Source organism: Hemiscyllium ocellatum, chromosome 10 (genome assembly GCF_020745735.1).
Source record: "Hemiscyllium ocellatum isolate sHemOce1 chromosome 10, sHemOce1.pat.X.cur, whole genome shotgun sequence".
In the NCBI taxonomy this organism is placed as follows: domain Eukaryota; kingdom Metazoa; phylum Chordata; class Chondrichthyes; order Orectolobiformes; family Hemiscylliidae; genus Hemiscyllium; species Hemiscyllium ocellatum.
The window spans coordinates 79,325,754-79,338,783 of NC_083410.1; the positions used below are offsets into that span (position 1 = coordinate 79,325,754).

The 13,030-nt window shown below is 41.3% G+C and overlaps 1 protein-coding gene across 1 annotated transcript in view; it reads left to right on the forward strand.

The window, feature by feature from the left end:
- Positions 1 to 13,030, forward strand: part of LOC132819472 (filamin-A-interacting protein 1-like) — a 237,659-nt gene that overhangs the window by 187,686 nt on the left and 36,943 nt on the right. The window contains exon 5 of the mRNA XM_060830998.1: positions 8,202 to 10,992. Coding sequence (XP_060686981.1) covers positions 8,202 to 10,992 — 2,791 coding nt within the window. The remainder of the gene's footprint in view (positions 1 to 8,201; positions 10,993 to 13,030) is intronic.

Sequence of the window (13,030 nt, forward strand, 5' to 3'; positions counted from 1 at the left end):
TTATTTAAAATCAGTTTACTTACAATTGTGGGTGGCACAGAAGCTCAGTGGTTAGCACTGCTGCCTCACAGGGACTCGGGTTTGATCCCAGTCTCGGGTACCATCTATTTTGAATTTGCAAGTTCTTCCTGTGTCTGCATGGGTTTCCTCCAGATGCTCCGGCTTCCTCCCACAGTCCAAAGATATGCAGTTTGATGGATTTGTTGTGCTAGGATTAGGCCTGGGAAATGAAGGGTTACAGGAAGGAGTGAGTCTGAATGGGATGCTCTTCTGAGGGTCAGAGTGAACTTAATGGGACGAATAGCCTGCTTCTCCAAGGTAGGGATTCCATGATTCAATGGTGTATACTAGATACTTCATTTAAAAAATGTTTTTATTTTTAATACATCTATTTTACCCAATGTTAATAAAACTGTATCTTGCTACCACTTATCAAGGACTTTTTAATTGCCAAGATAAATAATGATATTCTATTACGCTGCTTGATTGCACTGGATCATGGATACTTTCATGATATTTTACAAACATCAATTTAGGCAGAAATTTGATCTTTAACTTTAGCAAATTGTTATGATTTCAAACAAAGTGCACCCTAATGCTGTTTGTACCCAACTGGAAACTCCACATCATTAATTTGTACCCTTGCAGATCTAAATACAAGGATGGGAAAGGACTGCTGTTCAGCAAGAAAAATGGGTGAATGCATTAACCACTTTCAGAAATCACAGTGAAATGTGAAATTAATGTTTTAGAGCAAGTTGAGATTGCATGACTGATCAGCAATCTACCTTTGTAGCACAAAACGCTACCACATAATATGCGCAAAACAACATAACAGGAACGTTCAACATTGTGCACATATTCCAACTGTTATGGAGTACATTTACAGCTAATCATGGAATTACAGAATTCAGTATCACAGAATTATTACAGTGCAGAAGAAGGTCATTCGGCCCATTATGTCTCCATTGGTTTTCAGAATGAGCATCACAACATAGTTCTATTGCCTTGCCCCTTCCCTGTAGCCCTGCACATTATTTCTATTTAAATGATCATCCAATTGCTTCTGTAATGCCTCAAATGAACATGCCTCCACCACGTTTCCAGTCAGTGCCTTCCAAATCTGAACCACTTACTATGTGAAAGAGTTGTTTTTTCTGATATCTCATCTACTTATTTCGCAAATCACTGAATTCTCTGCTCTATTCTTGGCCCTTTTTTTGAGCAGGAACAATTTCTCCCTGTTTACCAGACCTTGCAGTGCATCTTTTCTTGGTGAACTACACACATACTGCAATACAAAATTCTCCTGAACACAGTCTAAGAATGCTTGCCCTTCTCTGCTCTTAACATTATCACTTTCCCTGTAAATAATCAGCAACTGAAGTCCCCCATTATTACTAGTCTATAATGACTGCACCTCTAATTTTCCTGCACATTTGTTCCTCTATATCCTTCCTATATGTTGATGGCCTATAGACTACATCAAGCAACTTAAATCCATTCTTCTTGTTCCTTCGCACCAGACAAATCAAATTTGTCCTTGAACACTCGAGGTATCTTCTTTTTCCAGTACAGCAATAGTCTCCTTTACTAAGACCACCATCCCTCCTCTTTTGCTTTCTTTCCTATTTTTCTTGAACACCTGGTAGTCGAGAATACTTAGCACTCAGTACTTCCCGTCCTTCAGCCAACTCTCTGATGTCACCACATCATAACTCCATGTGGCACTCTGCACCTGTAACTCAGCAGTTGTCTTTACTGTATGTCATGCATTCAGTACCAGTTGTAAAACAGTAATTTAGAATGTCTCCATCTCAAATTTCTCCATCACCCCAACTCCACCTATTAATTTACTATTTTCTCTTCTAGTGCTGGTTGTCCTAATATTCTATGCACACTGGCATTATTCTCTAATATTCTCTCCTGGATAGCACACCCTTGCAGATTTAGTTTCAAGCCTCCTCAACAGCATAAACAACACAACTTACAAGAAAATCAGTTCCAGTTCTATTTGGCTTGTACAGGTTCCATTTTCCTGGCGCCATTTCCAGTGATCATAAGCTCATAAGACACTAAGTAAAAATTAAGCCATTAGGTCCATCGAATCTGCTGTGTCATTCAGTCATTGCTGATCCGTTTCTTTTCAATGCCATTCTCCCACTTTCTCCCCGTAACAGAGTCATAGAGTCATAGCATAAGCTTTGATCCCTTTGACAATCAATAACCTATCTATCTCTGTTTTAAATTTACTCAATGACCTGGCCTCCACAGCCTTCTGAGGCAATGAATTCCACAGATTCACCACTCTTTGGCTGAAGAACTTTCTCCCTATCTCCATTTTAAAGGCTCTTCCCTTTACTCTAAGGCTGTGCTCCCGGGTCCTAGTCTCTTCTGCCAATGGAAACATCTTCCCTACATCCACTCTGTGCAGGCCATTCAGTATTCTGTAAGTTTCAATTAGAACTCCCGTCGTCCTTCTAAACTCCATCAAATATAATCCCAGAGTCCTCAAAGTTCCTCATATGTTAAGCCTTTCATTCCTGGAATCATTCTTGTGAACCTCCTCCAGACCCACTCCAGGGTCAGTACATCCTTCCTAAGGTACGGGGCCCACAATTGCTCACGATATTCGAAATGTGGTCTGACCAGAGCTTTTAAAAGCCTCAGAAGTACGTAGAACATTACAGTGTAGTACAGATCTTTCAGCCCTCAATGTTACGCTGACCTGTGAAACCAATCTGAAGCCTACCTAACCTACACTATTCCATTCTCATCCATATGCCTATTCAATGACCATTTAAATGCCCTTAAAGTTGGTGAGTCTACTACTGTTATTCTGAGTAAAGAAACTACCTCTGATATCTATCCTATATATATCACCACTCAATTTAAAGCTATGTCCCCTTGGTGCTAGCCATCAACATCCAAGGTAAAAGGCTCTTACTGGCCAACCTATATAAACCTCTGATTATCTTGTACGTCTTAGTTAAGTCACCTCTCAACCTTCTTCTCTCTAATAAAAACAGCCTCAAGTCCCTCAGCCTTTCCTTGTAAGACCTTCCCTCTATACCAGGCAACTTCCTACTAAATCTCCTCTGAATCCTTTCCAAAGCTTCCACATTCTTCCTATAATGTGGTGACCAGAACTGTATGCAGTACTCCAAATGTGGCCACACCCAGAGTTTTGTACAGCTGTAGCATGATCTCATGGTTCTGAAACTCAATCCCTCTACCAATGAAAGCTAACACACCATATGCCTTCTTAGCAACCTTATCAACCTGGGTGGCAACTTTTAGGGATCTCTGTACCTGGACACCAGATCTCTCTGCTCATCTACACTACCAGGAATCTTATCATTAGTCTAGTATTCCTGTTACTCCTTCCAAAAGAACATCCTTGCTTTTCTATTCTTGTCCTCTCATGATGAATCATGACATTGTGTTTGCCTTCCTAACTACCAATTCAACCTGCAAGTTTACCTTAACAGAAGCCTGAACTGGGACTCCCAAGCCCCTTTGCACTTCAGATATCTAAGGACTTTGTCCGAGGAATTTGAAGTCCGCCTGCACTATCTTTCTAGACATGCATTGAGTATTGGAATTGGGAGGTTATGATGCAGCTTGATAGAATATTGGTTAGGCCACTTTTGAAATACTACATACAATTCTGGTCTACCTGCTACAGGAAGGATGTTGTGAAACTTGAAATAGTTCAGAAAAGTTTTATGAGGATGTTGCCAAGATTCAAGGATTTGAGCTAGAGGGAGAGACTGAATAGGCTGGGGCTATTTTACCTGGAGTGTTGGAGGCTAAGGGGTGACCTTGTAAAGGTTTATAAATCACAAGGGGCATGGAGAGGGTGAATAGCCAAAGTCTTTTCCCTGAGTTTGGGGGAATCCAAAACCAAAGGCATAGATTTAAGGTGTGAAGGAAAGATTAAAAAGGGACCTAAGAAGCACCTTTTTCATATAGAGGGTGATGCATGTATGGAATGAGCTGACAGAAAAAGTGGAGGAGATGGTACAATTACAACATTTCAAAAGCACCTGGATGGGTAGATGAATAGGAAAGATTTAGAAGAATATGTGACAAATGTTGGGAAATGGGACTACAATAAATGTAGGATGTCTGATCAGCGTGGACAAGTTGGATGGAAGAATCTGTTTGATTGCTGTACAACTCTATGATTCTTATTTGTCTGTTTTACCATTCTATTGCTATACTTATTTGCAAGTGCTACTAGGAGAAACCTGGATTATGGTTGAAGTCCTATTTGCTAATTTTCTCCCTGGCTCTCTCAATTCTGACTGCAGGACCACATACCCCTGCCTAACTTTTTGTTGATACCAACATTGAACATTGGCTTTGGCAGATCACTCTCCCCAGAAAAATGTGACATCCTTGACCCCAGCACCACAGAGGCAAGATGCCATCCTGGAGTAATGTCTGTAGCAACATGAAACTTGTCAGTTTCCTGAACTGGCATTGGTACTAACAGAGCTGTATGAGTGGGAATAGAGGATTAGAATAGAAGAGAATCCCTACAATGAGGAAACAGGCCATTTTAGCCTAATAAGTCCACACCAAAATTCCAAAGAGTATCCCACCCGGACCCATTCCCCTAACCTGCACATCCCTGAACACTATAGGCAATTTAGCATGACCAATTCAGCTAACCTATACATCTTTGGATTGTGGGAGTAAACTGGAGCACCTGGAGGAAACCCATACATACATGGGGAGAATGTGCAAACTCCACGCAGACAGTTGCTCGAGGCTGGGATTGAACCCGGGTCCCTGGTGCTGTGAGGCAGCAATGCTAACCACTGAGCCATCATGCTGCTCCTATTGTGGGGTTGGTGCTGCTGAAGTTATTACAGCAGGTGACAGGAAGAGTGCATAGAAATATACTCTTTAAGCACAAATTAAATGAAATTACGATTTAAACAACATCATGGCAAGAACCAAACTGGAACAAAGGCCTGAGGCACATGATTGTCCTGGGGAATACAGGCTGGTTGGTTACTCTGCCACAGATAGCAAAGAGAATCTTTTCTTGCTGTTATCCATTCAATGAGAGACCTTGGAAAAAGCAGTACCTTTAAACACACATCACATGACCATACTCCAACAACTAGCCAGTCACCAACCACGGTCAGATCAAATACATTCCTAGGTCCATTGTAAAATGTGATCAGATTCAAATGGTCAGGTGGGCCCTCATCCCAGTCGTGGAGCATAACCAATGTTATTGAGTCGAAAGGCTTGGTCTTTTTTATCCACCTGTTGGGCATGTTATGACACATTTCTGCGGTTAATATATCCTGTGGTGGGATGTGAAATCAGACATTCTGGCCCAGAGGTTTGGGAGACCATAACAGGCCCACCAAAATAATTAGATTATGCCTGAATGTATTTGAATAATTCAGGAAGTGGCTGCTCACAGTGAGCTTATTGTTTTTTGAGGGTGTTGGATTGTGTTCAAATAATGACTGAAATCAGTGAGTGGCAAAAAATAGCCTCTTCATTTAGCATCCACTGTAGCGCAGTTTATGACGGCTATGGAATCCGAAGTACAGTTCATACAGTAGCCTCTTTACACACAGTTTTTACATATATTAATGTTTTAGCACTATGGTGTTGCCTAATTGTATCTATTATACACAAAAGTTTGCATGACATCTGCCCTGGGGAAGCTGGAGTGATTTAAACATTTGCTAAATGCTGCTGTTACTAGAGTGGGATTAGAGTGCCTGTTTGGTCGCTTGCATAATTAAGAGATGTTGTCCTTTTGTCTTTTAAGTTAGTGATGTTAGTAAAAAATACTAGATCTATATGATCTAAATAAGTTGGGAATTATATGTGTACTAAATAAAAGTATAGAGAATATTAAACTGATCTACTGCAGCTGGGTCATGATACTTTATTTCCTATTACCAGTCTTGATATTCATTCATGCAGTTTCACGGAAGCGCTGTTTTGATCATGTGTTTCTTAAAGGGCGTAGCGACCCTATTTAACAGGTACGTACTGGTTGAGGAAACTATTTGATTTTCTGCAATCAATTCAGGTCCTGAGAGATGGTTGCTAAGGACTGATTAATATTATAATCTTTCTGTAATTTTGGATGAGTCATGGAGACCTGGTAATGGGGGTGGCATTGTCCTGAACAGGTTATAATATTAACACTTATTCATGAGTAGCCTTTGATAGAGAAGCTGGTCTAAACACTTCTTTTGCAACATGGAGCCAATAAGGATTGAAGGTGTAAAGAAGCAGTAATGGGTTTGAAGGGATGTTTTAATTTAGTCTATCCTGTAATAGTAAAATGTACTGCAAAAACACAGTTTTATAAATTGAATTTATTGTCACATATACCAAGGCACAGTGAAAAGCTTTGTCTTACGAGCAAAACAGGCAGATCACAGAGTTAGCATAGATAAGTAAATAAAAGGTAAACAGCAGCAAAAACAAAAACACAGGTACAGGCGCATGTTAAGAGTTTGAGAGTCCATTCAGTATTCTAACAACAGTAAGGTAGAAACTGTGTTCAGGTTCTGTACCTTTTCCCCGATGGCAGAGGTTATAGAAAAACATGACATAGTAAACGTAGTGCACTGCTGAGTAAGTTAGTAAAAGAGTTATGAATGAACAAATGGAAACTTAGTATTAGTAAACACAAACATGCTGATGAGTGAGTTTGTAAAAAGAACTAGAATACAATATCTCACAAGGGATACGTCCAGAAGCCTGGCTCCATTCTGACAGCTTTGTAAAGTGCTAGGTAAGGTTATGCCAAGTTCCGAAGAAGAGCCATTGGACTAAAAGTTAACCGTGTTTGTCTCTTCTAAGATGGTCCCAGACCCATTGACTTTCTCCAGTAGTTTGTGTTTTTATTAATGTAAATATTCAGCTTTAAAGTCATTTTAAAAATTATTTTTTGGTTTCAGATGCTCATTAAAAAATATTTTGTCTTATTATAAAACTGGCTTTATAATACACTAGGAATTCCTGAAGAAGGGCTTATGCCCAAAATGTCAATTCTCCTGCTCCTTTGATGCTGCCTGACCTGCTGCGCTTTTCCAGCAACACATTTTAAGCTCTATATAGCTTAGCCAAGATTAAACAATTGAATTAACACTGCTAGCTCCCTGTTCAGCAAATCAAAATTTTCTATTATGACATGCCTGAATCTATTATGAAATCAAAACAGGTGTTTATTTCAGAAAATGCTAGGTACATCCACCGTTATCATTGACTGATGATCCTCTCTGATAATCCAGCCCAGCTATCTAGTGTATTATAAAGCCAATTTATAATTCTTCAGAAACGTCGATTCTCCTGCTCCTTTGATGTTGCCTGATCTGCTGCGCTTTTCCAGCAACACATTTTTAAGCTCTGACCTCCAGCATCTGCAGTTCTCACTTTCTCCTAAGCTAGATAGAGGTACTTCTAGGTCACATAGGCAATAGTTATTTGTTACTACTTTCTCAAACTGTCTGCATTGCCATCTCATTTTCCCAGCAAAATCTTATATTTTATTCTGCCTTTAATATAGTAAAATGTTTTTAAAATACTTGACAGGAGCTTAACCAAATGAATATTTAATATCAAGAATGTAAAGATTGGTGTCCCAAAGCTTGGTGAAAGAGGTGCATTCAAGGTCCAGCACTAAAACAACTCATTTCTGTGTAATTAGTGTTCCTGCTTTAGCGCTTGCTTCCTCTTCATCCTTCCTCATCTAACAGCATCCTTCTATTCCTTTCTCTGATGTAGATCTTCAATTCTCACAGGTTTATCTTTGGGTATTGTTGTGATGTGATTACTTAACATATTCAGATAGATTATGGTACATGTCTGGGGCAAATAGGACCTGAACACAGTCCTTCCAGTACAGAGTTAGGGACACTGCCGCTGTGCCATAAAAACCCTCCCTTGTTGTGATTTAAAATTATAAGTTGTAGTTCAAACATAGCAATTAGCCAATTGTCATGAAAGTCTAAATTAACCATCACAGCTTCTGATTGCCACATATCTAACTGCTAATTGCTCTTCAACATTCCATTGCAATAGCCATTCAAGACGGTCCTTAAAAGGGTTGTTTTTAAATAATCAACTACGATGACTCCCGAGGCATGATAAATTTCAGTTTCTGATAGTTTTTAATTCCATTCTCATGCAACTTCTCTTATTCCTAGGTTGAAGAAATTGCTTGAACAGGAAAAATCCTACCAGGCACGGAAGGAAAAGGAGAACAACAAGCGATTGAGCAAAGTGCGAGAGGAGCTGGGCAAGTTGAAATCATTTGCACTGATGCTAGTGGATGAACGACAGATTCACATTGAACAGCTCGGCCAGCAAGCACAGAAGTTGCAGGAATTGGGCCAGAAACTCCAAGAGGAGGAAGAGAAATTCCGAAGTCTTGATGAAAGAGCTAGGGAGGAAAGTCAGAGAGTAATCCGGCTTGAGGCAGAACTTGGACATAAGTCTGCCAAGTCTTTGCAGGAGCATGATGAGATGATGGCCAAACTAGCCACCCAGGAATCTCAAAACCACCAGTTACGACAAAAGCTGTCCAGTTTAAACCGCCGACTTGAAGAGCTGGAGGAAGCCAACAAGAGCCTACAGAAGGCCAAGGAGGAACTTCAGGAATTGCAGGTTAAAATTAGCCATGGAGAGTGTGGAAACTCCAGTCTGATGGCTGAGGTTGAAAACCTGAGAAAGCGGGTACTAGAGATGGAGGGAAAAGATGAAGAAATAACTAAGGCAGAAGATCAGGGCAGGGAATTAAAAAGGAAATTGGAAAAGGAGGAGCTCCACAGTAAGGAGCTGAAAATGGAAGTGGAAAAACTACAGAAGAGAATGATTGATCTAGAAAAATTGGAAGGTGCCTTTAACAAAAGCAAATTTGAATGTTCACAGCTACATGTTAGCTTAGATAAAGAAAGGAATCTGGCCAAAGACTTGGTCAACGAGTTGGAATTGGTGAAAGCCAGAGTGAAAGAACTTGAAACATCAGAGGCCAGATTGGAAAAAAGTGAATTCCTCTTGAAAGATGACTTGACAAAGCTGAAGTCTTTTACTGTGATGTTAGTAGATGAGAGGAGAGGTGTGGCAGAAAAGTTGCATCAGGAAGAACAGAAAGTGAGTGATCTTAATAGCAAGTTGATGCAGGAACAAAATAAAACAACAGAGATAACAGAGAAGCTGATTGAAGAGAGCAAGAAGCTTCTCAAATTGAAATCGGAGATGGAAGAGAAAGTGTCTGCCCTGCTCAACGAAAGAAATGAATTGAAGGTAAAGCTCAAAGATGAAGAACAAAAATCGAATGAGCTGAGCTTTAGAGTTGGCCTATTGAAGAAGAGGCTTGACCGTGTAGAAGAAACTGAAAGTGACACCCTCCGAAATAAGGCCAAGAAAGAACTGGACAGACTTCCAGAAGACACTGGACTTGACAATAATAAAATAAAAGAGCTAACGTTGGAAATCGAGCGGTTGAAATCTCGATTGAAGCAGCTGGAGGTGGTGGAAGGTGATCTGATGAAGACTGAGGATGAATACGATCAGCTAGAGCAGAAATTCAAGACTGAGCAGGACAAAGCAAACCTCCTGACCCATCAGCTGGAAGAAATAAAAAAGCAGATGACCAGGGGCAAGGAGAAAGGAGAAGCCTTGACCCTGGAGGCCGAGGCTCGCAATCGGCTTCGACTCGAGGAGGCAGAGGTTCAAGCACTCAAGGAGAAGATTCATGAGCTGATGAACAAGGAGGACCAACTCTCCCAACTGCAGGCTGATTACTCCATCCTCCGGAAGAAATTCCAACAAGAGGAAAGTAAAAACAAAGACATGGGCCAGGAGGTGGTCAGCTTGGCAAAGGAGCTGGAGCTATCCAAACGCTACAGCCGGGCCCTGAGGCCCTGCCTCAATGGCAGAAGGATGGTCGATGTCCCAGTCACATCCACAGCCGTCCAGACCGAAAGTCTACCCAATGGACTTGGGGAAGAAGACAATGCTGCAGTTTTTATCCGAAAGTCCGTCCAAGAAGAAAACCACCTGATGAGCAACCTCAGGCAGAAGAAGCCCATGGAGCGGCCCTCCGTGCTGGAGCGCTATCCACCAGCTGCCAATGAGTTAAACCTAAGGAGATCATGGATCCCCTGGATGAAGAAGAAGGAGAACAGCACTGAGAGAGCCACGCAGGCCAGTGCAAGCCCCAGGGAGGTGATCGTGGCCCAGAGGCAAGGCCAGCCACTGCACATTCGAGTGACCCCTGACCACGGTAACAGCACTGCCACTCTAGAGATCACCAGCCCGTCGGCTGAGGACTTCTTCTCCAGCACCACAGTCATCCCCACCCTGGGCCAGCAGAAGCCGCGCATCACCATCCTGCCTGCTCCCACTGTTGCCTCATCCAAAGGCAAAGCCTCAGACAGCTCCTTCTCACCAGAGCGTGCAGCATCTCCTGTTACAATCACCACTTTCTCCAGGGCTACCTCTCCCCCAGCAAGAGGCAAGGCAGCCTTTCTGGACACAACTACTTGTCCAGACACACCTGCTTCCCCCATTCAGATCATGACAGTTTCTACTTCGGCAGCCCCCGAGTCTTCAGTCCCTCCAGATCAAGCCCAGGAACCAGCCATGGGACGGGCAGTTTTCAAAGTGTCCCCAGAGAAACAGACGGTGCCAGCACCAACTCGAAGATACAGCCCAAACACCAACATCATAACGACTGAGGACAATAGGATTCACATCCACCTGGGCAGTCAATTTAAAAGGCCCGGCAGCAGCTACACCGAAGACACCAGCCCTCTGATAACTGTTCGGCCTCTGTCTGTTGCTGGTGGGTGTGAGAACAAGGAGGTGACAATGGGAACAGTTCTCCGTTCCCCTCGTAACTGCACTGCTCCTAAAAACTCAACCAACAAAATGACCAGCAGCATCACTATAACTCCAGCCAGTACCACATCCACAAGGACTACAACGTCAGTGGTGAGTTGAAAGCTTCATTAATCTTTATTCGGAATGTGGTGATATCTATGTGCATCATGTTTTACCTTCTAGTGTCCCGTCATGTACAGTGACTTTTTATTTGATCTGGTTAGCCATTGTTTTGTTTGCTTTCACAGTAAATCCTATTGCAGTCACAAATTAACTGAAGAACGGACAGAGACAATTCATGTTTCAAAGCTTGAAAATGTCAGTTGATGTAATGCTTAAAAAATGCAATTTCTAATTAGAGGTGTGTTTTTCACCCCCCTAAAGATATGAATGAGCTGGTGCACTCAATTAACTTGGTAGAACCCTAGTTAATAATATTACTCCAAACAAATATTCATAGAAGGCACCGTAATGAAGATAGGAAGAAATAGTACTTAGTGTACTTGCAGCTTTGTTCTCAGATATGCAGCAATACTGTACTGTGCAAGGCTGTGGATTCAGGAAGACCAACAAAATGGAAATGAATGAGAAATACTTCGAGGAGATGGTCTCCATCAGACAAAGAGGAAGCCCTTGAAAAATGTGCATGTGATGAATATGCATTGAGGTACATGTTTAAAATAATAGGGCACTCTAGCCTCCCCCTATTCTGCAATTAATATCTACTCTGGATATGTACTTTGTATTTTCTCTATAACCATTGCCACTCCCTTTGCCTTTTCTTTCAGCACACCTTTAATCTCTAAATCTTCCTCTCCTCTTAACTTTGCCCTGATCCTCACTTCTCTTCCACTTGCCATTCCCACCTATGTAAAAATAATGAAGCCCATCATATTTTGATCTCTCTTCAGTTCCAAAGAGTAGTAATTCTTGATTTGAAAAATTAACTTTTTCTCTGCAGATGTTGCTGGATCTGCTGAGTTTCTCCTGCATTTTCTGTTTTCATCTCATAATTTAACCATCTTAAAAGTCAGCTAGTAATGCTCAAGTTGCATCTTCTAAAATTATTTTTTAAATTACATAACCATAACAAACAATTTTGATATGACTACACAGTGTTACGAGTAAAATATTGTCTGATTGAAAACCTACTCAGATGTGGTTTCAGTATAATCTTCTTTTAAAAGGGCTAATGAACTTGGAATGCACTGACAACTTTAGTTTAAGATGATTATATCTGCAGGAATATCATCCTAATTTCTGTAACTCAAGTATCAGAATTCTGTTTTAGGTGTTGCATGCTCTAATTTGTCAATTTATGTTTTGAGTTGTTATGCATTGTTAGTCCCTTCACCACACAAGAATAGACATTCCAATGAGTCACGCATAATTACCAAGCATTAATTAAGTGCATAAAGCTTGTCAGGAAAAATGTGTTGGAGAATTGATTTGCCATTTATTATGAATCAACTTGAGGCAGTAAACTGTCCATACAGTGTGGAAGCAGGCCATTTGGCCCATCAAGTCCACGTTGTCCCTCTGAAAAGCATTCCATCCTGACACATAACCCTGCATTTCCCATGGCTAATCCATCTAGTCTGCACATTATGGGCAACTTACTATGACTGATGCACCTAACCTGCACATCATTGGACTGTGGGCGGAGGCCTGAAGAAAACCCACATAGCCAAGGAGAGCATGTGCAAGCTCCACACAGACAGTCACCCGAGGTTGGAATCATACCTGGTGCTATGATTTGGCAGTGCTGATCACTCAGCCATGATGCCCTCCAATGTGGGTCGAATGTAAGTAGAAGCTTCATTTTAATAGGTTGGTGAAGTTCCAATGATATTTAGACGTCATGGCATTTTTCTCCCTGCACAACATAACCTTGTGATCAAGTTTCAAGGTATCAAGGTTTGCTATGGAATTCGATATATGGAATAAGATTTAAGGTATCTGCCTTGACTCAGTGGTAACAATCTCATCGTTGAGACACAAGCTTGAAATTTGAGCACACAATCCAGACTGATGCTTAGCTGAGGTACTGATGGAGTGCTGCATTATCAGAAAAATCATCTTTTGATGACTCATTAAAACAGGCCAGGTTTACCTTCCCAAAGAAAAACAAGCATGTTATCCCTTTTCT